We start from the raw sequence: 26,756 nt of genomic DNA on the forward strand, positions 1-26,756 counted from the left end.
GTTTGTAGGCCTGACTATTTCCAAATGACTTTTAAATATTTAAGATGTTTATGAAATGTGCCTTTATTTCCAATACTCAATTTTACTTTTTCATATTAAATATCATATTAAATATAAACTCTTTAATGCAGTTTAATACTCAATGGACTGGTAGGTGCTTTTTTTTTCTAAGATTTTTTTCTTCAGAAGATGTTCTGATTGACATGATTTAAACATAACAGGTTATCTCCTCCGAACTCCCAGTTGCTCATTATTGCCTGTGTTGTATGCAATGTTAGGCAAAGCTTTAGTTCTCAATCCATATGCTTCTCAATCCATATGAGACCTACTAACCTTTGAACAACATAAAAAGATTGTTTGGACAATACAAAGTCACGGAAGAGAAGAGCTCCACAAAATTCTTGACGGGTGAAGAAGCAGGGAAGATGGTGTGAGAAAGCATAGTGTATTCTAATTTAATGCAGAATATCCCCTGCCAGTGCTCTGTCCACCCTGCTTGGAGAATCATTATTCCAGTTTATGTTTTCATAGGCCTTGAGTCAAAATAACATTTGGAATATGTGGACATTGTAAACTCCACTGTTTCCTATAATCAGGACTGAAATAATCCATAATGGTATTTATGGCTTTCTTTTCTTTTCTTAAAGCTCATTGTTCTGAAATGGGTGGAGATGTTTACTGCCAAGTTTCACAATACTGGGAGAGAGGTTTCGTGGCTCTTCAAGCTGCTATCAATGCTGCTATTATAGAAGTGAGTACATATGTTCCGTGCTAATTAATGTTGCGTGCAGACTAATGGTAGTAGAGGCCTCAGAAGGTTCATGAAATAAAATATAAATGGGTAGCCTTGTTCTTTCACTTAATCACTGGTTTCTTTAGAACAAAGTTTATTTAAGTTTCTATGTGTCTTAGGAGCTACCGACATAAATAGAAGAGAAATTTTCTCTCCCAAGAATTCAACCTTGTCAGGAAGCCAGGCATCTAATAGGAACATTATTAGAGCCCAAATGTCCATCAACTGATGAATGGATAAGGAAGTTGTGAGATATATATATATATATATATATATATATATATATATATAGTGGAATATTACTCAGCCATCAAAAAGAATGAAATCTTGTCATTTGTAATGACGTGGATGGAGCTAGAGTGTATTATGCTAAACAAAATAAGTCAGAGAAAGACAAATACCATATGATTTCACTCATATGTGGAATTTAAGAAACAAAACAGATGAACATTGGGGAAGAAAAAAAAAGAAAGAGGAAGGCAAACCGTAAGAGACTCTTAACTGTAGAGAACAAACTGAGGGTTGCTGGAGAGGTGAGTGGGGGAGGGGCTAACTGGGTGATGGACATTGAGGAGGGCACTTGCTATGAAGAGCACTGGGTGTCGTATGTAAATGATGAATCACTAAGTTCTACTCCTGAATCTGTATTATGCTATATGTTAACTCACTAGAATTTAAATAAAAACTTTAAAAAAATTAAAAAGAACATTATTAGAAAGGGAAAAGTAGGGTATCAGGAAGGTATAAAGTGTCTGTAAGTAAACAAGCCTAACTTCTCAGCCTAGAATGGCATGGAAGAATTCCCTTTTTTTTTTAATAATGATTTTTTATTATATTATGTTAGTCACCGTACAGTACATCCCTGGTTTCCGATGTAAAGTTCGATGATTCATTAGTTGCGTATAACACCCAGTGCACCATGCAATACGTGCCCTCCTTACTACCCATCACCAGCCTTTCCCATTCCCCCACCCCCCTCCCCTCTGAAGCCCTCGGTTTGTTTCCCAGAGCCATGGAAGAATTCCTAATTGAAGTAACATTTAAAACTGAAGATTGAGATAAGATTTGCCAGTATATAAGGTCATAAATGTATTTCAAATGCATTATAAGGCAGTGTCAGGCAGGGAGGTGATAAAGCACACTGTACATTTTGAGAACTGTGAGAAGCTCAGAATGCCTGGAGTCAGGGCCCCAAGTGGGCCCATGGTGGAGCACGGAAGTGAAAATTGGGCTAGCCTCAGATCCAGACTGACCAGTTATGTGTTCAGAGGAAAACAGATGACTGAAAGAAAAAAGAGAGTGCCATCCATGAATATACAAATTTTGTTTTTTAATGTATTTCTTCAGACTGCAACAAATCATTCAGTCATGGAGGAGTTGATGTCCATTACTGGAAAAAACATGAAGACACATCCCTTCGTCAGTCAAGGAGGAATTGCAGCTGATTTCTTCATTTTCTTCTGCATTATTTCCTTTTCCTCGTTCACTTATTATGCCTCTCTTAACATTACAAGAGAGAGGAAAAAGATGAAGGGCTTGATGAGGATGATGGGTCTTTGCGATTCGGCATTCTGGTGAGTAAAGTGTAGCACAAATAAATAAATGTAGGGATTCAGGGGAAGTGGGCCTCTTCAAAGCATAAGTATTCAAACCTAATGATTTTCTAACTCTTCCCTATGAATGGGATAAATTGTTGTTGATGTAATGCTTGCCAAGTTAAGGCTGTGGGTTACCGTGCTTCTCAGACTAAAGAAAGAAAAGCAGGTTTGGGTTTGCGTGGTGGTTGTGAGGTAGGGATAATGAGGGATGGCCATTGAGTCTACTGGTAAGAGTGCAGTAGAAATGGTGGATTTGGGCATCTAAGCCAGATAGAAGTGGAAGGAATTCAAGCCAGCACAGGACTGAAAGGGGAGAAAAAGAGGTCAAGGATCAGGAGCTCTTTTGAGACTAAAGATCAGGTATGATGAATATATTTGAAGGAACAAGCTGGCAAAACAGGATTGTGAATAGGGTCTGGGTAGTTTGAATTTAAAAATTGTCAGAAGCTGTGTAATCCCAAGGATGGACAAGGCCCTGTGTGAGAAAGAACTTGATAATGACTGAAAAAGCATGGAGGTGTTGCTCGTAGTGAAGAGAAAGTAAAGTAACACAGAGGCTAGGAAGCCAGGTGGAATATGCAAATGGCAACAGATGTGGAGTCTGGAAGAAAATCCTATAAGTCAATATTGAACTGCTTGTTGAATTAATATTGGAGGGAAGTATGGCGCAGCAGTGAAATCTAATGACTCTAGAGCCAAAATGCCTAGACTTGAAATCATAGTTACTTAACATCTTTGTTCAGTAAGTTCTTTGTCTAGAAAATGAAGAGAATAACGATGCTTCTGCATAGAGCCTTTGTGAAAATAAGAAGATTTTATATTTGCTAAATTCATAAAACACTTTCTGGCATAGAGTAATTGCTGTATGTATGGGCTATTATTTTGTTGGTTTTGCTGCTGTTTTGTTTTTCATTATTTCTTTATACCCTTCAAAGAATGTTAATCAACATGATAAAAGAATTGAAGAAAGGAAAGTGAACTCTCCTATATGTCTGAGGAAATCCATGAAGCTCCTCACCCCTAGAGAGGCCCTAGAGAGGAGAAAAGGATCTGAGATTCACTGAGGGGTTACCACGTACTAGGACAGTGTCCCACATAGACATAACTTCTTTGAACTAATCCTGGGGTATTATTCCTAGTGTCCAGAGCAATAAAAAAAATTATGAGGGATGACAGAGTTTGCTCAAGGTCACAGAGTATGAATGCAGCAGAAAAAAATGTTTGAACCCAAATCAATCAGAGTGGAATAGTGTTTTCTCCTTTATCCCACAATGATGTGTGTGTGTGTACAGGTATATGTGTGTGTGTATTTCTGGCATTCATTTTAGGACAAAAAATATCCCTAAGTCCTAAAGAATTCTTCCCAAAACATTTACCTTGTATTTATATATCCTGAAACTTAATAAATATCTACTGAAAGAAAGAATGAATCAATGAATAATGTTAGAATCCATTCTGGATCCTCCTTTCAATGGAACATAAAATTCTAAGATAACATCTTGTTTCCATCCTAGGCTCTCCTGGGGTCTGCTCTATGCTGTTTTCATCTTCATTATGGCATTTTTCTTGGCACTTATTATAAAATCTGTCCAGTTCGTCATTCTGACTGGCTTCATGGCGATCTTCACCCTCTTCTTCCTCTATGGATTGTCTTTGGTGAGTTGGTAAATTGAATAGCTCTCCATTCAACTCTTACCCTAAGGATCAAGTGTTGGCTTCTAAATAGGTAATTATTCTCCGTATCCCTTTTCTTCACTGTCTGCTGTTTGCCCGAGAACATCTATGTACATCTGTGTATTTGACTTGTAGTGCTTTTTTAAAAAAAGATTTGTAGTATTTTGTAATGCCAGTTTATAGTGCAATTTGTAGAGCACAGTTTTGTATTATAGGAAAAAAAATGTAACTCTGATTTTGTATATTCAGTCCCTTATTGTGTTATGCTAAGAATAATCCTTAGAGAAATATAAACCAACTGGATCTTCTCTCATTTTAGATAGCTTTGGCTTTTCTGATGAGCGTCTTGGTGAAGAAATCTTTCCTCACTGGTCTGGTCGTGTTCCTTCTCACCGTCTTTTGGGGAAGTTTGGGATTTACAGTATTGTACAGGCAACTTCCTACGTCCTTGGAGTGGATTTTAAGCTTTCTTAGCCCCTTTGCCTTCATGCTTGGAATGGCCCAGGTGAGAAACAACCCAATTGTTGATTGATGGCATTTCAGAAACATCTTTCTTGTCTGGAATTCAGTTATTTATAGTCTTTTCTATGATTAGCATTGTCAGATTTAAAGCCTCAGTGCAACTACCATGACATTGCAAAGATAAACTTTTTTTTTTAAGATTTATTTATTTATTTATTTGAGAGAAAGAGAGAGAGTAGTGGAGAAGGACAGAGGGGAAAAAGAGAGAGAATCCCAAATGGATTCTGTGCTAAGTGCAGAGTCCAATGCAGGGCTTGATCCCAGGACCCTAAGATCATGACCTGAACCGAAACCAAGAGTCAGTGGCTTAACCCACTGAGCCACCCAGGCGCCCCCCCAAAGATGAACTTTTAAAGCTTTGGGCATACTGAGCTCAGCAAAATAAGCCATTTGGTGAATAAAAAAATGGAAGGTCAGCATATCATTCTTCAGAGATGATCTGAAGTGTTTTCTTTGGCTATTAATTAAATATGGATTTGATACTGCAAATCTAATTCTAATTATTTTAGCTCTTATTTTGACTTCGTAATTGAACAACACACATGAATGTATCAATCACCATATAAATGAAAAAAAATCAAAAGTTAAAAACACATTAATAGACCAGCAAATTACATCTCTGCTCATCAAGCGCCATTTCTCTTTATCTGGGTCTCACAGTGAACTCGCTTTGCTTTCCGTCCAATTAAATGGCAATGTTGATCATTGCATACTTAACTGTTATTTAGTTCTTGATGAAACGATTATTAATTATAAAAGACCCATTAATTTGAACATTATAGACAAGCCCACTTTTCCCACAGGTTCTCCTTAAACACACCAGTTCTGTTTTGTTCTTCCAAGATCATGAATTCTCTCTCATGTAGCCACTTTCAAGGAGGACCACATGTTTGTCCTATATCCTATTTGCTAAAAATTTATCTAAGGTTGAGCTCAAATGTCACCTTTTCCCATACTTCCCTGCCTCCTCCTGTTAGGAGTTCATTGGGCACTTAGGTAGTCAGGGCCAGGGTCCCCAACAAGAAAACAGGGAGCCAGGACAGCTAAGACGAAACCACACTAGCATCCTGTTTTACAGATTAGACAGGACCACGATGGCACCCCGTCTACCAGCCTCTGCTGGAGTCGCTTTTGCAAAACATCCTGAAACAAAACAATGAACCATAAAACGTGGCTCATTACCACAAGTTGAGGCAGTGCGTGTCCAAATGTCAGCCCAAAAGACCATCAACACGTGAACAACATCCAGATAGGTAGAAGGGTGCATGATCAAAGCCCTGATTGGCACACCTTAGTGGCCAGTCCACAGGGGGCCCACACTCAGGATGCTCAAGATACATCTGCAAAAGAGCTTAGAAAACCCCTACATCTAAATGCCAGAGCAGCCGCCCTCTCGGGTCCCCTCCCTCTCCGGGAGCTTTATACTATCGCTCAGTAAGCTTTGCTTTGCTGCCCACCACACTTCATCTGGTCTACTCTTCATTCTTCAAAGCTGTGTAACAAAGAACCATGGGCACTAAGGGAACAAAAATCCCGTAACACTCCTAATGCTCCAGTTTCACTTGGAACATGCTTTAATCATAGCAGTTACTAAATTCCATGACAGTCAGTCACACACCTGTGCTTTCCAAAAGATTTGAGAATTGTAAAGAAGGCAGTTTCATTCAACTTTGTGTTCCCAGTGGGAGGCAAAAGGTATCTATTATGCTCCCTTATGCTAAACCTAATTGTTTACGATTTATCACAAACCTAACATCCTTCCATTAATTACTTTTTAATTTTCAGCTTTTGCACTTGGACTATGATTTGAATTCTAATGCATTTCCTAATCCGTCGGACTACACCAATCTGATAATAGCAACAAATTTCATGTTGGCTTTTGATCTTTTCTTTTACGTGGCATTGACGATTTATTTTGAGAAAATTTTGCCAAGTGAGTACTGATATGATTAAAATCAAATATTATCTCCTAAAGATGAATCTCCTAACACATGTGTTATTTATATTTTAAAAACTACTTTGTGCATCAGAAGGAAGGCAATGAACAAGGGCATTAGTTCTTTATTTCTTGCTACTTGACCGGTCAGAACTACAACTTGAATTTGGTTTATAGGGTCATTGATCTTTGAACTTCACTGTGCTCTAAATGTCATTTGTTTCTTTTTAAAGAGATGCTTAGAAAGCTATTTCCTGTATGGGTCTGGCTTGGTACTTAATCATGGAAATTTACAATTGCTTTTGCCTAGCTAGTTTGCTCAGTGGTTCTTAGCCCTGGCTGTATTTCAGAACCACCTCGGGAACTTAAAAAAAAAAAAAAAAAACAAAAAAAAAAAACAAGCACAATTCAACCCAAAGAGATTATGATTCATTTCATCAGTGGTGGGACCAGGGCATCTATATTTTTAAAAATCTCCCCAGAGTTCCACAATAAGAAAGTCAATAAGTCATACATTTTTGCTTTTATAGTAGATCCTGGGTGTTTTCAGCACGCACACACACACAGAAAAATGATAACCATGTGAGGTGATGATATGTTAATTAGCTTGATGGTGATAATACTTCACAATATATGCCTGTATCAAAACATCACTTTACACACCTTCCATGTATACGGTTTTTATCTGTCAATCATAATTCAATCAAGCTGTAAAAATTATAGAAGTTACTAATGAAATAAACATATTGAGCGTATTTTTTTTTAAGTCAAGGATTCAACACCTGGTCAAAGGGACAAAGGAGAAAGAGTGAGGGCAAAGGTGCAGAGAAACATCTGGAAGCAGTGAATTGATCATGTTGTTGTTTTCAGATAATCCCCTAAGAACAATAATTGTCTCTGCGTTTCAGAAGTGTCTAGGGTAATAGATGCCAGGGTCTACCATTTTGGCTAAAACATTTATTATACACTTGGAATTATTTGCATCATCCATTCATTAAGACTGAATGTAAGCCTGAATTCGGACAAGGTGACTTTGTTCAAAATTCTTTGAAAGATAAGCAGTATGAATGGGAGAAAGGAAAATTAACTGGCTAAAATGACATAATAAAGTGAATCTGGTGATAGAATGGACCCCATCGAGCTATATAATTTCATTCGCTGGATTTCCTCATAAAGGGAAAAAGATAAGTCCTAACTAATAATATACCAAATGGCAGGTGTTTCGATACCAAATGTTTGGTCAATATTGCATGAAGGAATGACTAAACACGTAAAAAGTGCACATAAGTTTAAAAACCCGTCATTATTACACTGGAGGTCACTTGCAGAATATTAGTGAAATATATGTATTTTTTTCATTTCATAATGTCTCTCAACATGTAGGGAAACAGAAATGACAATTAAATGCAAATACACTGTGGATTAATTTCCAGAAAGAGGGTCATGAAGAGTAAATTTGCTTCAGATGAAACTTATTATTTGGGGATGAGATACAGCATAAATACAAAGTAGCTTTTAGAAGTTGTGGTCCATATATACAATGGAATATTACTCAGCCATCAGAAAGAACGAGTCCTCAACATTTGCTGCAACATGGACGGCACTGGAGGAGATAATGCTAAGTGAAATAAGTCAAGCAGAGAAAGACAATTATCATATGATTTCTCTCATCTATGGAACACAAGAACTAGGAAGACCGGTAGGGGAAGAAAGGGATAAAGAAAGGGGGGGGGGTAATCAGAAGGGGGAATGAAGCATGAGAGACTCTGGACTCTGAGAAACAACCTGAGGGCTTCAGAGGGGAGGGGGGTGGGGGAATGGGATAGGCCGGTGATGGGTAGTAAGGAGGGCACATATTGCATGGTGCACTGGGTGTTATATGCAACTAATGAATCATCGAACTTTACATAAGAAACCAGGGATGTACTGTATGGTGACTAACATAATAAAAAAACATTAAAATAAAAAATAAAATAAAATAAAATAAAATTCACATAACCTAAATAGAAAAAAAAATTCCACTCTGTTAAATTTCAATGAATTATTTTGCCCCTTTCTTACAGTGTATCCCTCATTTTCATTAAATCCTGTTCTGTTTTCTCTTGGAATATTTGTATCCAATAGTGACTTTGGATACAAATTCACAATTTCTCAATTTCTTCTTCCTTTGCCGATGGCATGACACCTGGGTTCCTAGATAGCATTCAGCATGGCCAGCATATCTTGCATTTGTATTCCAATAGCTGGCTTTCTTGGGGTTAAAGATAGTCTTAACACTTATTTAAGTCCCCTTAGATTTTTAAAAATTCCAGTTTCCTTTCCTCCTGTAGGAACGATTATTATAATAGAGATATTTTAATGATTTTTTTTTCCTTATGTGACTACACCTATCAAGGAAAACGTGTGCAATCCCTGTGTTGATGGCGTGTTCAGGTGTCTGGGAAAAGAGATGACATTGCTCTACTTTATTAGGGTGACTCTTTCCCTTAAACTGGTGATTGACCCAGTATTTGTCTCCTGGTTGTGTAGATGAATATGGACATGGATATCCCCTCTTATTTTTCCTGAAGTCCTCCTTTTGGTCACGGCAACAAGAAGTTGATCGTGTGGTCCTCGAAGATGAAATCGATTCAGATCCTTCATCTAATGACTCCTTTGAACCAATGCCTCCAGAATTCCATGGGAAAGAAGCCATCAGGTAACAAGGATGCAGATGGAGAGCAGGCCAAAGACTGAGAAGCTAACAGCCCCGAGGCCAGCACAGTTCTCTTTTGTGCCCTACGGACAGCTCCCACCTAACCCCCTCCACGCTACTTTCATCATTTTCAACTTCAAGTTTAGAGAAAAATTCCTTTAACCTGTTATATCTTACATCATTGACATTTACATTAAATATAAACTTAGATTTCAAGAACAAAGATAATCCAATGAAAACTTTGCCTGGATTCTCAATCTTTTCTCTGCTGTTTCTCTTCTCCGTCCTTAGCTTCTCTCGTTTCTTTGCCTGGTCTCATTTATTCACACCTTGCCCCACCTCCTTTACCATACTCCCTATTTTTTTTTCTCGCAGTTTTTTAAACTTCTCTTTCCTTTTCTCTTAATTGCCTTTTCAAAGGGAATGAAAGAGTAGGGGAGAGGAAGGGAGAAAGGATCTATAGACAGACACAAAGAGAATTGAGGAAGGTGTGTCAGAGTGTCGTGCACATCTTCGTTTCCAGATATGTGTTTCCTTTGGTGCTTGCAACTTTTCTTTCCAATAAGAAAGTAGGAAGAAAGTCCTCAAGATCCCTGACTGCTCGCATCTTACTTGTCCATCAGTGATGGACACCTGTCAGCCCTCTGTGAATGGTCTCAGATTACCCCAGCCTACAGAGCTTCTAGAGCCCATGTCAGTTTTTATTTTAGCCTGTTCCATATTTATCTTCTATCCTTACATTTGTCCTATGACCTAAGCTAGGTTTAACTTCCAGCAGAGCAGCTGGAAGGTAGCAAAGCAATGGCTTTATTTAATGTGTTTCTGTGTTTCTTTTTTGTATTTCTTCTATCTCTTTATCATCTCACCCAACTACAAGTGCTATGGAGTGATAGTAAATAGGATTAAAACAGAGTGAAGAATCTAATCAAACAATCCAGTATGAATGGGGCCCCTGAATCCTTTGATGAATAGATGACAAAATAAAACAAATTTGATTTCGTTTATGGATTACATATTTACCTGATAGAATCAAACCAGTAAAGTTCCTAGGATTCCAGACCTGTAATAGCACCCAGCGTATGTTAATTCTATTCCTTTCTATTATACTCAATGTAATCTAACTGATACCATTCTATGTTTATTGAATATTTATCATGTATCAAGCACTATGCATGCAAGATGAAATACTTCACTCATCCTTCAACACAACCCTAAAACACTCAAAAGTTTCAGGCTGCAAAAGCTGAAACTTACCTGGAATAAGTACATTGGTTAAGGTAACAGCTACTAACTGGTATAGATAGTATGAGCTCAGTTAGATAAGACTGCAAAACCCATGTTGTCACTGTTAACATCTTTGCATCTCTTCCTTACTCCACCCTTGTACCTCTTAAGCAACTTCTGTAGACCTTGACTCAAGATAACCAAAGATACCTCCAAAGCTGAGCCAGCAGTTCATAATGAGCCTTTCAGTACTGGATGCCATGTTACCTGTTGGTCTAGCTTTCTTGGCTCTGCAGTTTAGAGATGATCCCTGTCCTCAATACTAATACCAGACCATACCCTAAGCTTTGGAATCAGACGATCTGGTGATGGGATAGAAGCATAGGTAAATTTATAAAAATCCTCAGGTTATGCTAATGTGGAGCCAAGACTGGGAAGCAGTATTCTAGCTGATGCTCTCACATAGCCGTGACTTCATGAGAGTGAAATCCCACATCTTCCTGTACCCTGAGCATAAGATTTATTCAATCCTCTCAACCAAACCTAGAATTACAAACTGAAGAAGATTGTTATATCTTGAAGTGTCTTCTTTCTTTTCAGAATCAGAAATGTTACAAAAGAATATAAAGGAAAGCCTGATAAAATAGAAGCTTTGAAAGGTAAGGGGAGGAAGAACATTTAGTTATTATATTGATATTGATTTGTGATTTGGTTTTATTTTTTATTTTTTGCTCATGGTGAGCAATTACTGGTGGTATTTCAGATTTGAAATGAATTATTTGAGCCACATGATAAAATTTACCTTCTAACACATGCTTTGACTGCATAAAAGTTAGGGGAAAAATGATTATGCTTTAGAATTAGATGTAGTTGAAAGGTACATTGTGTAATAGTGAGGTAGTCTAAGGATTTTCTTGGGGGGCTGGTTTCTACAAATTCAAATTTTTCTCCTGTCATTTCAAAGCTGTTGTAGATATTGTATATTTTTCTTTTGTGCAAAAAGAGCAATTTATCTCAAAAGATTTTTAGCCACATAATAATTTACTGAACCATTAATCTGTTATTTAGTCCATAAATATTAACATCCACCCACATATGCCAGGCAATGTCAATGAACCTGGGACTGTTAGGTTTGTCACCTTCTGTGAAACCATATAATTTCAAAATTTCAAAACAGGATAGACATATAAACTGATAAGAGCACATTTTATTATTTTTATTTTGAATTTAATGACCCAGTGTATTCATATTTAGAAAACAAGGCCATTCAAGGACATAAAAAGGCAACCCATTAGCTCCGTAATACAGTTTTATTTTTGAGTTTGTTTTCCTTCCTGTCTCCCTACTACTTTCCCTTCCTTCCTTTCTCCCATCTTTTTTCCCCTCTCTTTTTTCTTCCTAGATCTGGTATTTGACATATATGAAGGCCAGATCACAGCAATCCTTGGTCACAGTGGAGCTGGAAAATCAACACTGTTAAACATTCTTAGCGGGCTATCTGTTCCCACCAAAGGTAAGAGGTTTTTTCCCAAAGTCAGGTCAACATATAAATCAGCTGTTAATATAAAGTCCTTCTGATTATCAATCACAAACACAGACAACTATGAAAAAATGGAGGTTAGCTTACGGTATTCCTCTATAGAGGTATGTAGTATTTAATTGGTATGTGTGAAATTTGAGTTGTTCATGAGAATCATTGTCATGGTCATTAGTTACTATCTGACATTTGAATTTGTACCTGTTAGTTTTGCTGTATAACAAGCATCCCCCCAAATTAATTGGCTTAATATAAAAATGTTTTATTATTTCTCATGATTCTGAGGGTTGACTGGCAGTGTTTCTGGATTTAATTGGCTGGTGCTGAATGGTTTGGTGTGTCCTAATTCACATATCTGGGGCTTCAGTTAGGACTGCTGCTCCCTTCTGCTTACATGGACTTTCATCTTCCAAGAATCTGGTTGGGATTCTTCACCCAGGGGTCCATGATCCCAGAAGCAAAGAGAAGGCGTATCTCCGTGCAGAGGCAACTTCACAGTCACTGCTTCTATCCCATTTGCTAGGATTCTGTTCATTACATAACCAAGGCTAAATGGGAGGGGTGGATAAATAGATGACAGCTTGATGGGAAAAGCTGCAGATGGAAATTTTTTTCTCTTTCCAGTATACCATACAACTATAACAGAAGCTCATAATACCTGAATTGTAAAGACCTTGAAGAGAAAATCATGTGCCTAAAATGTAATTAATAAATGTATAGTGATTTTTCATCTAGAAAGAGCTTTTCTTTTTAAGTGTTTATTTCAATTCTGGTTAGTTAAAATAGAGTGCAATATTAGTTTCAGGTGTACAATATAGTGATTCAACACTTCGTTCAACACCCGTGCTCATCACAAGCACCCTCCTTAAGCCCCATCAACTATTTCCCCCATCCCCCCAGACCCCTCCCCTCTGTTAACCCTCAGCATGTTCTCTATAGTTAAGAGTCTGTCTAGAAAGATCTTAATTCAAGCATTACCCTGATATTAACTTTTAACCTTTGTTATAGGTTCAGTCACCATTTATAACAACAAACTTTCAGAAATAACTGACCTAGAGAATATCATCAAGCTCACTGGAATTTGTCCACAATCCAATGTGCAGTTTGACTTCCTCACTGTGAAAGAAAATCTCAGGCTCTTTGCTAAAATAAAAGGAATTCGGTCCCGTGAACTGGACAAAGAGGTACTAAATAGTTAGAACGAATGTACTGGTCAAAATGAGATTGTTAACTCTACTTGCATGGAATTCTTTATGCTTTCATTAAATTATATTTGTGCAAATCATGTCTAAATGTTGGGCCAAAAAAAATCTAATTTAGATAACAGCTAACATATATGTATGATTTACAATGTGTCAAGCATTATCCTTAATTTCAAATATAGTAATTGACTTATTCCTCACAACAACTCTATGAAATAAGTACTATTATTATCCCCATTTTACACATGTGGAAACTGAAGTTCAAAAGCAAGTTACTTGCCCAAGATTACGCAGCTAGTTAAAGTGGTGCGGTTTTCAGATCCAGGCAGTTTGCCTCAGGATCCGTGCTTTTAACCACTACACTTTACAGCCTTGTATTTTCAAATTGGAAAGGGAAGGGGAGGGGAGGGGAGGGAGACGGAAGAGGGGAGGGATGGGATCTTGGTTTGTGACATAAATGTTGTCATTTGGCTAGATACAAAGAGTTTTGCTGGAACTGGAGATGAAAAATATTCAAGACGTCTTGGCTCAAAACTTAAGTGGTGGACAGAAAAGGAAACTCAGCTTTGCAACTGCCATTTTAGGAGACCCTCAGGTAAGTCAGACTAAATTTAGAGATGAATGAAGCATGAGAGACTATGGACTCTGAGAAACAAACTGAGGGCTTCAGAGGGGAGGGGGGTGGGGGAATGGGATAGGCTGGTGATGGGTAGTAAGGAGGGCACGTATTGCATGGTGCACTGGGTGTTATACGCAACTAATGAATCATCGAACTTTACATCAAAAAATAAATAAATAAGTAAATTTAGAGATGAATTCAATTTTTTAAAAATGAAACTTTTAGTAGTTCAGATTCTTTTATTTGCAAAGGACATCTATGATAAAATGTTTGTGATAGAGCATTAAATATAATAACCAGGTCCTAACTACAATATCCTTTTAAATATATAAGTAATATGGTTTCAGCATGTTTTCTGGAAGAACAGCACTTTCCTGGAAATACCCTTTATATACATCCGTCTTTGGTAGGTTTTCCTCTTGGATGAACCAACTGCTGGATTAGATCCCTTTTCAAGGCACCAGGTTTGGAACCTCCTGAAGGAGCGGAAAGCAGACCGTGTGATCCTCTTCAGTACCCAGTTCATGGATGAGGCTGACATCCTGGCTGGTAACTGCTGACTTCCCTTAAGTGTCCTGATGAGGTCTTCATGAGACTTGAAAAATATGGATTGGTGTTCTGACCAGCTTTATTTCATAATGTGGTCATCTAGCCATACAGGGCAATCTGGACCACTGGTAATGATGTGAACTGGGCCCAAAGAGTCTCACTCCCAACCCTTTCCATGTGTCTCTTTGAATTTTATATCATTTGATAACACAGGGGCATGATCTGCCAGGAAAGTCAATTATTGAGAAGTGAGAGTCTGTATTCTAATACATTAATCTTTTTACACAAAATTAAAGTGAATCAACTTGAAATATTCAAATAATTTTGGCGTGTGATCCATTAAAATAAATAATATAATGGTAGTTTATATCAGAAGACACAGCCTTATAACCTCCCTCGCTGGCTGGATGGCAAAATAGCCTGAAGTATACAAATAAGATTAAAGGGAGCCTGTTTCAATGAGTCTTTATTAAACCCTGGATTTAAACATGCAAAACTCAATTAGAGTTGGGTCATGATTACCTGTCTTTTCTTGGGAAAGAATGGGCGTCTTCTTAACAAGCTTTCTTCTTTGCTTCTTCCTTTTCAGATAGGAAAGTGTTTCTCTCCAAAGGGAAGCTGAGGTGTGCAGGCTCTTCTCTGTTCCTAAAGAAGAAGTGGGGCATTGGCTATCACTTAAGGTAGAGCCACGTACGGAGGCTGGGAGAATGAGAAGTGAGCTGGAGGCGGCATGATGCTTGACGTAGCACATTACAACACAGGAGAAACTCCTGATTTGTGACACACAGATGTTGGCATATACATACGTTGGAGATACTTGCGTACATATATGGAATTGCTGTGTGTGTATGAGAGATACTGATTGGTAGATTGTAGAGATTGAAAATATAAGATAACTTGGGGTGTCTGCCTGGGTGGCTCAGTCGGTTAAGTGTCCAACTCTTGATTTCAGCTCAGGTCATGATCTCAGGGTTGTGAGAGTGCGCAGACTGCTTAAGATTCTCTTTCTCTCTCCCTCTGCCCCTCCAGCCCCACCCACCCCAGCTCAAACGCAGGCATGCACAGTCTCTCAAACAAAATAAAGGGAAAGAAAAGAAAAGAAAATATAAGATAACTTAACAAAAAAATTAAGATAAATGTGATAGAAAATATATTCACAACACACTGTTAAGGAAGGTTTGTACTAAGGAAACTTTCACAAATGACACGTTTTTTTTACACCCTCCTCCTCTCTCCCACCTGTTTACATAGTTTTTTAAGTAGGCTCCTTGCTTCTCCTCTTCCTCCCAGTTGTCCTGTTCTTGTGCTTTCTCTTCTTTCCATCCACTTCATTTTATTTTTATCATTATTTTGAATTGTAGCATATTCTAGCTGTTATTGAGTCATTCAGAGATAAGATACTTAACGTTATTTTATTTAGATCTTTTGTCTTTTGAGATAGAAATTCTTGTTACTTTTACTCTACGGATAAACATTTGGTCTTCCTAGGTTCATAAGCGATAGAGCCAGGAATTGAACCTGGGTATTTTTAATGCCGAAGACTAATATCCAAGCCCATATTTTAAATTACCTTTTAATTTATTTGTGAATTGGTCAGTTTGTCTAAATTACGGCTCTGATTTAGACCATCTATACCTTAAAAAGAAAAAAAAATATATGACAACAAGACAAAACAAACAAAAAAACTTTAATGGTTATATTTTACCTATTGGAATCCGAATTTTATAGTCCTGTGATGCTGGTGTGGCCCAACCTATCATGATTTCCTTATTATTTGCCCTTAGCCAATTCAATATCCTTTAGCCAAAAATGAAATATTCATTGTTCACAGTACATGTCCTATTATGACCTACATTTCCCCTTGTTTGAGGTTATTTGCTGAACTTTGCCATTTTCTTGGACCCATTACCACCTGTTCAAGTCCTAAAGCATTATTTGAATGCCATCTCATGTAGTCTTTATTAATCTTCCAGCTCTGTGTATTTTTCCAATATTTCATTTCCTAAGCCACGTTGTTTGAATTGCTTTTTGGAAATTAATTTAACTCTCTGAAACTCAGTTTTCTTACTCATGAAGTGGGAATAACAATTCCTAGTTGAAAGTAAAGGTTAAAGAAAAGTAAATGACTTGGCACCTGCACTTAGCATAGCAACAGAATATGTCCTCAAAATTAAAAATGCTCATCAGGTTCCCTGCCCGATTCACAAGTGTCTTCATGGGCTCCTGGACAATACTTTGTGTAGTTACCTTATTTCTTCTAAATCAGGGCCAGCCAACTATGATTCATGGGCCAAAGCCAGCCCACTTCCTGTTGCTGGAAATAATGTTTGATTGGAACACAGCCATACGCATGTGTTTAGATATTGCCTGTGACTGCTTCCACATTGCAAGAGCAGTGTTGGATAATTGCAGTAGAGATCTACTGGCCTGCAAAGGCTAAAATATTTACAATCTAGTCACTTTCAGAAAAAGTTCACTGATCTCCATTTCCAAGCTATACAGTCTTCGAGAGAGGATACATGTACTGCTCCTGCCATCCTCTCTAGTACCCTACACAAATGCTTGTAAGTGACCAAGAAGTATTTCTTAAATTGTTCTTTCAGGGGGCAGCAACATCATGGAGAACAATTATGATTTTTTTGGTTTTTGTTTCATTCCCTCAGTGTGTTTCACAGCTTCTAATAATAGCATAAATTCTCAGATGTTCTTAATACTTGAGTAAATAGCATAATTTCAATATAAGCATTTGATCAAATAAAATAGGAATTTTTAAAGGACTTGCTAAGTGCAGACATCACTATTATTCAATTCTTAGGACAACCTTAGATGTTAGGAATCATTATTCCATTTTTGCTAATGAGCAAACGGTCCAGATAAGTTAAGTAACACATTTCAAATGGCAAAACCGAGGTTAGAAGCCAAGCCACTACTGATACTACATACTTTATAACCTTGCTCAATATATTTTTATTTGTTTCCCAACACTGGGGAATTATACATGGTATTTTTTTTAAAAGATTTTATTTATTTATTCGACAGAGATAGAGACAGCCAGCGAGAGAGGAAACACAAGCAGGGGGAGTGGGAGAGGAAGAAGCAGGCTCCCAGCGGAGGAGCCTGATGTGGGGCTCGATCCCAGAACACCGGGATCACGCCCTGAGCCAAAGGCAGACGCTTAACTGCTGTGCCACCCAGGCGCCCCTATACATGGTATTTTTTAATGGATAGACTTGTTTTCTCTATGATACTTTGCTCTTAGTCAAAGTTCTGGGATTAGCATACAAAGAAAGCAAAAATTAGCGACCTCAACAACCCATACCTACATTCATCCACAATTAATTTCTACCTATAACCCATTTCCTTCCTAGCACTTACTACGATTGTTAATCATTTCTTTATCTGTTTGTTTTCTCCCTGTCTCCCCACTAGATGGTCAACTCCACAAGAGCAGAGCAATGCTCTCTTATTCACCATTGTACCCTCAGCATTTAGGGATATTTTTGTTACATACTAATAACTTAATAAATCTGCATGAAAGAATCCGTTGAATACCTGAATCTGCTTTTTATCTTTGCCTATCAAAAATCCCTTCTCCTTGCCCAATACAATAATCCTCTTAAGCCAACTTAAACTCCCTTCAAAAAATCTACACCATTTTCCATTTGGTGTAATCCTGGTTGTGTCCCTGGTATCTGTACTCTGCCACTATTTTCCTTTTAAGGACTTGAGTCAGTATCAACCTTGTCTGGGCATCATAACCTGAATGCCTGACAAGTAGTTCTGATTAGCTCCCTCTGCTTTCTCCCATTATATTTACATGATCTGATTTTTTTTGTCCTCTCATTTATGTTTCAATGGCCTATCTCTTGCATTAGATTTTAATTGATTTTTCTTTGTCCCCTAGAAGCTACTAATTTTCCTCATGCCACTGGAGACTATGTCAAATAACATAGATCTTTTTTTTCAAACACCAGTTTGCAGTTGAATGAAATGCACGTTCAGGAAAATATAACATCACTTATTAAACAGCACATCCCCGATGCCAAATTATCAGCAGAAAGTGAAGGAAAACTTGTCTACATATTGCCTTTAGAAAGAACAAATAGATTTCCAGGTAATGTACAAGAACACAATGAAATGAAATATGTAAATAATATTCATAGTAATAATGATAATTCTTATATATTGAGAGCTTACAATGCGTTCAGCTATTTGAAACATGATGCAAAGAATAATACAGTAACTGGATGATTTTATCTACAGTGGGAAATATTATATTCTAATAGTTGCATTACAATGTCTGGGTATCTTAGGGAGCTTTTTTGTCTTTCATTCCCTTTGTAGTACATAGCAGAATATTCTAGTGTTCATAACTGTGAATGAATACAAGTGATTGAAAACCTCTGGCTTAACCATTACAAACAACCCCATGATTCTTCTCTTAACAAGACTTTTGTGATAACTTTGGGGTTTTTAGGCCAATGCATAAGAGTTTACTTTATGGCAGCTTTTTCCTTTTTTTTATGACAGCTAGTTTGAATTCTTTGTCAGGTAAATCATATAGCTTCATTTCATGAGGGTCTGTTTTTGGAGGTTTATCTTGTTCCCTTTTGGAAACATCTTCTACTGATTTTTCATTTTCCTTGACACTCTGTGTCAAAGCCTATGCACTAGATAAAGCAGGCACCTCTTCCAGTCTTCAGAGACTGACTTTCTGCAGGAGAAGACACCCAGCAATCAGCCTGGTCAGAGATTCTGAGCACCCCCATCAACTCTTTTGAAGCAGGCAGCTGTGGTTTTGGTCAGAGCACTCTGTGGAGAGCCAAGGGAGTGAGTTATAGCATTACGTGAACTAGAATAATCGAGATAATGTGCTATTGGCAGAGTGATCAACACAAAGATAGAACAGAACCGAGAACCCAGAAATAAACCTATACAGATACGCCTCACTGATTTTTGACAAAGGTGGAAAAGCAATTCAATGGATGAAGGATAACCTTTCCAACAAATGGAGCAAGTAGATCCATGGGCATAAAAATGAACCTTTACCTAAATCTCACACCTTATGCAGAAATTAACTTAATGTAAATCATGGACTTAAATGTAAAATATAAAGCCATAATTTTTTTAAATGAATAAGAGAAAACCTGCAGGATCTACTGCTAGGCAGAGTTCTTAGACTGGACACCAAAATCACAGTCTATGAAAGGCAAAACATTGTAAGTTGTCCTCCATCAAAATTTAAAAATTGTTTTGTGAAAGGTCCTGTTAGGAAGATGACAGAATGAGCCATAGGCTGGGAGAAGGTATTCACAAACTATGTATCTGACAAAGGACTGGTATCTGAACATATAAAGAACTCTGAAAACTCAACTGTAAGAAACAAACAACCTAATTGAAAAATGTGCAAAAGATAAGAAGAGACACTTCACTGAAGACGATGTACAGGTGGCAGAGACGCACATGAAAAGGTGTGCACATCATATGTCAGTAGGGAACTGCAAATTGAAACCACTACGGGATCTCATTACCTACTTAGCAGAATGGCTAAAAAAAATTTTTTTTACACAGTGATAATATCCAATGCTGGCTAGGATGTGGACAAAATGGATCACTCCTACATTGATGATGGGAGTGTAAAATGGCACAGCCAACTCTGGGAAAAAGTTTGCAGTTCCTTTGAAACACTAAACCGCAGCTCCCATACAACTGAATCATTTCACTACTGGACATTTATCCTAGAGATATGAAACCATATTCGCACAAAAGCCAGTACATGAATGTTTATAGCAGCTTAATTTGGAACAGACAACAGCTTAAAGGACCCAGATGGCCTTTAACAAGGAAATGGTGAAATTGTGGCGCATTCATGACATGTAATGCCAGTCAGCAAGAAAAAGGAACAGGCTGCTGACTGCCATATGCAATAGCCTTGATGAATATTCATAGAGCTATCCTCAGTGGAAATAGCCAATTCTAGGACTCAATGTATATAACATTCTTGAGGTAACAGAATTACAGAAGTGGAGAGCAGATGGTTGGGAGAAGATGGGATCAGGCTCTATGGGTGTGGCTGTCAATGGGTAGCACCATCTTTGTGGTGATGGAAATGTTCTGTATCTTGATTGTGTCAATGTCAATAGCATGGTTGTGATAGCCTACTGTGGCTTTTTAAGATATTACCATCGGGGGAAACTGAGATCTCTCTATTATTTTTTACAACCACATGTGAATCTAAAATTATCTCAAGGGACGCCTGGGTTGTAGTCAGTTAAGTGTCAGACTCTTGATTTTGGCTCAGGTCATGATCTCAGGGTCATGAGATTGAGCTCTGCACTGGGTGTGGGGCCTGCTTGGGATTCCCCCTCTCCCTCTGCCCCTCCCCCTGCTCACTCGTCTCTAAAAAATAAAATAAAATAAAATAAAATAAAAATAAAATAAAATAGTCTCAAAATAAAAAGTCTAATTAAAAAAGAAAGAAAAAGTTTACTTATTGTGTATGTTATTCAGAAGATTTGCTCCCTGGTAATAGGGCACAATGAGGGCCGCACTGGGTGGTTGAAGCAATTAGCCTGGACATACGTGTGGTTAACAGACACATAAATTACCCCACGAAGTCATTCAAATACACATTTTACGGTGACAGCACAAGTATTCCTTAGAGCCATCAGGCAAAATACCAATTGAACCCTAATTAATGTGTTTTCATACAAGCTATAATTTAGAGGAGGTCTGTAAAATTTTAGGTAAAATGAAGAATGACACCTAAGGCTCATTCACAGTTTGAATCTTACTTCTTTTCTGCTCTTCTGTATATGCTACTCTCACCAAGATGGAAAGCCTTCAACTTATCCTTTTGCCCAACGAGAAGCTGCAGGTGGAATCCTCAGGACGTCTATAATCATACTAGGATTTAAAATTAGGTTTTTATTCAAGCTTCATTGAATTAATTATTATTCTGATCCATGTAGGCAGGGACCTTGTTCATTGTTATAAGAATACCGAAAGTATTTTTGGTGAAAATAGTAAAGGATGAGTGGATACAGAATTGCTAGCAGGAGACTGACTACCACTTTCCTACTATTCCAAGATGCCCTGGGTCAGCTGTGCATTCTCTGTGAGATCTTGTGAATTTTTTCTTCCACCATCAAAAGCTGAAATTTTTAAAAAATGATTTATAATTTATATCTTCCCTTTAACAGAGATCTTCTGAACTGAAATAACTTCTGCACCATCCAACTAATTCTCAAAAAATTAGTTCTTCCCTCGGGTCAGTTAAAACACAGATGGCTCTGGAAAAGAGTCTTCAATTAACTCAAGTTGAAAAAAACTGAAGTTCCACTGGTAATTAAATGTTAAAAGCAAGCCAGGAAAAAAAATCTAAAATAAATCTTAATATGAATGACTATAAATGAATATTTGATCAAAAGAAGTTAATACATGGGCTGTAACACAATATACAATGGAAAATAACATAGAGAGTTTGAAGAATAAGGTTACGTGTTAGGAAATGTGAGTTTTAAAATGTCTGACTTATCAGAAGTGTGATTTCATATATTTGTGCTTTTTAGTTTAAAAAGTTGTCCTCAGCGCACTAGCGATTTTTTTTGTTTTGATTTGCTCTTTGTATGTGTCCTGCAGCACTGTATGAGGATCTGGATAGGTGTCCTGGCCTGGGAATTGAGAATTACGGAGTTTCCATGACAACCTTGAATGAAGTGTTCCTGAAACTAGAAGGAAAATCAGCTATTGATGAATCAGGTAAATAAAATGCATGAACAATAAAATGCATGAATTACGGAGTTTCCATGACACCTTGAACGAAGTGTTCCTGAAACTAGAAGGAAAATCAGCTATTGATGAATCAGGTAAAATACATGCATGAACATGTAACGGTATTTGTGCAACATATATTTCCATAAGACACAAGTCCATTCCTAGACAGGGATAAATAAAGCCAAAATGCATCCCTGTGATTTCTGATACCTTTACTGCCAACATTACCTTGTTATTAGAGATGGCCCGTTTTCTTCTAACCAGGGCTCATTGCCTTCATCCCGCTTCCCAAGAGCAATTTCAGACGACACATTGATTTTCAGTCTCTCTCTTCAAGCGTTCTGATTACGTCCTCTCACTGCCCACTGGCCTCCATGGTTTCTGAGGAGAAGTCAGCTTCAGATCTTACTGAGAATCTCTTGTGTATGATGAGTTGTTTTTCTCTTGCTGCTTTCCCAATTCTGTTTCCGTCCTTGGCGTCTGACAGCTTGACTCTGCTGTCGTTGGGTGTTGCTCTCCTTGCATTTATCCTGGTGGGAGTTTGGTGAGCTTCTTATATGTGTGCTTAATGTTTTTCATCAAATTTGGGAAGTTTTTAGCCATTCATTCTTCAACTGTACTTTCTGACCCTTTCTCTCTCAACTCTCCTTCTGGAACTTCTCGTTAATGTACCTGGTAGTGTATGTTAGTATGCTGGATAATGTCTCTCATTTCTCTGAGACTTCACTTTTTCCTTCCTTTTTCTTTCTGTTCTTTACACTTAATAATCTCAATTTATCTTTTGTCATGTCATGATTTCTTTCTTCCACCAGAAGACATCCGTTGAGCTTTTATTTATTATATTTTTATTTTTATTTATTTAAAATCAATTATTATACATTTCAACTCCAAAGTTTCTAGTTGGTTATTTTAAATAATTTTACACTTCTCATTATACACCCTATTTGATGAGAGAGTATTGTAACACTTGGTGATTTATAAATGTGTCATTCAATGTACAAATACTTGTGGATTTCCCAGATTGTTATTGACATTAAAATCATATTCCAGCACAGGCAAAATTCAAGACCTCTCTCTATGTTATACAGCCCCATTGCCCAATTTCTCAACAATAAGAGTGGTCTCCCTGATTTTCAGTTTGCTATCATTTTTTAAATGTATTTGTTTTGGGGGGGATCTTCAGTTTTTCTATTACTACGGAGTTAACCTGACTCTCTACTCATGACCATAGCTCGCCATGTCTTAGGAGATCTCTCCACCTTACCACACTACACTCAGACATTAGCCCGTCGATGTATTACACCCAGCCAAGGTCCATTCGACCTCAGTATAGCTCTCTCTGCTCTTTTGTCCAGTACCCATCCCCTGGTGGATTCCCTTCACAAAGGAAGGCCCCATGTACCTTGATGATATCTTGCACAAGACTCTGTGTAACTTGGTGTGCATCTTTCTTAGCTTTTCTTTCCATCTCCAGCCTTTGTTCCCATGCATTTGGTGAAGTTCTTATGGGAAAGAATTGGTAAAAGGTGTAAACTCAGTTTGTGACTTGGGTACAAGGCCACATGTGACCAGAAGAGTTTGTTTAATGCTCTCTTCTCATTCGTGTCTGAAGTTGTTCTTTCCTTCTACCATGCCCCTGATGTGAAAACACCCATACGTATCATCTCGCCAGGAATGGCTCTTCCCTTTATGAAAATTATTATTATTATTTTGCTTTCCTTGTGCTTTCGTGTATCTGGTGGGTTAAAAATAGCGGGTATTATTCTCTTGGTCAGAGAGGTGACAGTCTCTGGGGCGCCTGGGTGGCACTATGTGATCTTGCATATTATCATAATCTCTTGAATGTATTGTCTGTATCCAAGTGATCTAAGATCCCCTTTCTACTCTTTTTGTTCAAGGAATGAATTTTCCATTGATGTTTCTAGCTCATGGCAGCAGCCAGTAGCACTACATAATGCCTAGAGTTTTATAGAAGACTGTGATGTCGTTGGTAAAACAACTCCTCCAGTAAGCTCCATAAGGTCCATCGAAAGTGGGATTTTATGAATTGTTTTGTTGTGGGGTTTTTTTGTATTTTGCAGATGTTGCCACGTTGGGAGAAGCACAGGCAGAAAGCACTGAAGACACAGAGAGGCTTGTTGAGACGGAACAAGTTCTTAGTTCACTCAATGAGATGACAAAGACAATAGGGGGCCTGGCTCTCTGGAGACAGCAAGTCTGCACGATTGCACGGGTTCGCTTCTTGAAGTTAAAGCATGAAAAAAAAGCTTTCTTATCGCTGTGAGTGTCGGAGGGCCACGGGTGTGTTTTGTTGTTGTTGTTGTTGTTGTTTTTCCAATCAATACGTTAGAAAACTAATCTAAGATGTAAAAACCGAGAAGACAATCAAAAAATAAAAATAAATGTCTGCACCTACAGGGGCGCCTGGGTGGCACAGCGGTTAAGCGTCTGCCTTCGGCTCAGGGCGTGATCCTGGCGTTATGGGATCGAGCCCCACATCAGGCTCCTCTGCTATGAGCCTGCTTCTTCCTCTCCCACTCCCCCTGCTTTGTTCCCTCTCTCGCTGGCTGCCTTTATCTCTGTTGAATAAATAAATAAAATCTTTAAAAAAAAAATGTCTGCACCTACAAAACTGGATAGAGAATAATATCCAGTTAAGTTAATGGTTTTAGTGGTTACCTATCAACATTCTAGCCGAGGAAATTTGTAAAGTTTTTGGAGGCAATTTTCAGAAAAAAAGTTGAAGTAATATAGTTTTCCTGTGTTTTTCCATCTCTTTCAAATTTTCCACTAGGGTAAGTGACTGAAATATTGGGATGTGGATTTTTCCCCCCAGCATACCCATATGCCGATGCCTTATTTTGAATACTATACAGTAATGCTCCTGACTTCCCTGGATGTCCTGACTCTCCCGCTGCGTTCTAGCTGCTCTTACCTACATGTCATAACTTCCCACCAGCCCTCTTAAGTGATGCTAGCTCACTTTTTTTTTCCAAGAATTTATTTATTTATCAGAAAGAGAGCACGAACAGAGGGAGTGACAAGCAGAGGGAGAAGCAAGCTCCCCGCCAAGCAAGGAGCCTGATGCAGGACACAGTCCCAGGACCGTGGGATCATGACCTGAGCTGAAGGCAGACCCTTAACCGACTGAGCCACCAGGCGCCCCTCACTCCCCATACTCTCTGTGTGCACAATGGGCACTATCCCTGCTCCTCAGAGTCACATCACGTCTCATTGGCACCCTTGTGTCTATGGCACTTTGGCTGTCAATCAGTACCTGGGCTATCAGTTAAGCATCAAAAAGATAAGAGGCTAGTTAGCACATAGTAGAGTCTCAATAAATACTTTTGAAATAAATAAGTAATGGGAATTCATTGAGAATCTTTGACAAGGAGATAGAATGATTTAAGAAAAATCTGGAGAGATGCCAAGCATTTAGCAAGAATTCAAACAAGATATAATATTGTAAAACTAGAAATTAGGAATAGAGAAAAGTTTTGAGGCAAGATATAATGAAGGAACGATAAAAATTTTCAACTGAGGGGTGACGGGGTGGCTCCGTTGGTAAAGCATCTGACTCTTGGTTTCAGCTCAGGTCATGGTCTCAGGGTCGTGAGATTGAGTCCTGTGTCAGGCTCCTTGTTCAACAGGGAGTCTGCTTGGGGATTCTCTCTCTCCCTCTCCCTCTGTCCCTCCCCCCATTCACACCCTCTCTCTCTCTCTCTCTCAAATTAAAAAAAAAAAATGCTACTTACTTGAAATGGAGAATACAGGACAATAAAGAATAAAGAATAATGGAAAATTTGAACCTGGAGACTAAAGAAATCCTGCTGTCACTAACAGAAATAGGGACTATGTGAAGAGGAGTAGATGTGAAGAAAATTGAGTACAGAGCATTGATGGATTAACTAGCAGGAAGGGAGGGCAAAGAATGGGAGTCTCAAGGGAGAAGCCAAATCTACACACACAGTTAAAGGACACCTGCCCCCTTGAAACTGTGCGGGATATACAATGGCCAGAGAGTAACAAGAGAAGTGAGCAAAGGATCAATCCCCATTTTAACCATCTTTAAGAGGTAGGAAAAGGGCAAAATACTCAAGAAATGGAGGCAGAGAGCTCTATGTTTTATTTTCATAATCTCTCGATCGCATGACATCAGCATCTGCTCCGACAGTTCTGAAAGGTTCAGAAATGACTGCATTCACGCTGGCCCTTTTCTTCTGTGTAGGCTCTTGATTTTAGGAGTTGGAATTTGCCCTCTTGTTTTGAAGAGTATCATCATGAAAATATATGAAAAGAGCTACACTTGGGACCTTTCTCCTCATTTATACTTTCTTGCTCCTGGACAACAACCACACGATCCTCTCACTCAATTATTGATCATCAATAAAACAGGTAATGACGGGTGAATACTCTATTCCCAAATGCATTCACTGTTATACGCAGAACCCAGAAAACATAAAATATGAGAGAGAAAGATGAGCTTTGGACTTCTTCATCATAAAACTTCTTCATGAGGCTTGAGGAGATGAATAGAAGCCCAAAATGGAGTAGGAACTAGGAAAGGATTTGCCGAGGAGAAATTAATTTTTTGGAGGGTGTGTGCAAAACGAAAGCATTTGTATCAAAAA

At 38.1% G+C, this 26,756-nt stretch overlaps 1 protein-coding gene across 2 annotated transcripts in view; it reads left to right on the forward strand.

The window, feature by feature from the left end:
* The window catches only part of LOC113265233 (ABC-type organic anion transporter ABCA8), a 65,426-nt gene that overhangs the window by 12,929 nt on the left and 25,741 nt on the right, over nt 1-26,756 (forward strand). For both annotated transcript variants that reach the window (XM_026512371.4, XM_057317846.1), the window contains 16 exons: nt 648-751; nt 2,141-2,367; nt 3,906-4,047; nt 4,385-4,570; nt 6,373-6,520; nt 9,053-9,221; nt 11,043-11,101; nt 11,845-11,955; nt 12,988-13,163; nt 13,657-13,776; nt 14,211-14,349; nt 14,939-15,029; nt 18,324-18,463; nt 21,991-22,110; nt 24,207-24,405; nt 26,354-26,520. In XM_026512371.4, the coding sequence (XP_026368156.2) occupies nt 648-751; nt 2,141-2,367; nt 3,906-4,047; nt 4,385-4,570; nt 6,373-6,520; nt 9,053-9,221; nt 11,043-11,101; nt 11,845-11,955; nt 12,988-13,163; nt 13,657-13,776; nt 14,211-14,349; nt 14,939-15,029; nt 18,324-18,463; nt 21,991-22,110; nt 24,207-24,405; nt 26,354-26,520 (2,298 nt within the window). The remainder of the gene's footprint in view (nt 1-647; nt 752-2,140; nt 2,368-3,905; nt 4,048-4,384; nt 4,571-6,372; nt 6,521-9,052; nt 9,222-11,042; nt 11,102-11,844; nt 11,956-12,987; nt 13,164-13,656; nt 13,777-14,210; nt 14,350-14,938; nt 15,030-18,323; nt 18,464-21,990; nt 22,111-24,206; nt 24,406-26,353; nt 26,521-26,756) is intronic.

Source organism: Ursus arctos, unplaced genomic scaffold (genome assembly GCF_023065955.2).
Source record: "Ursus arctos isolate Adak ecotype North America unplaced genomic scaffold, UrsArc2.0 scaffold_24, whole genome shotgun sequence".
NCBI lineage: Eukaryota > Metazoa > Chordata > Mammalia > Carnivora > Ursidae > Ursus > Ursus arctos.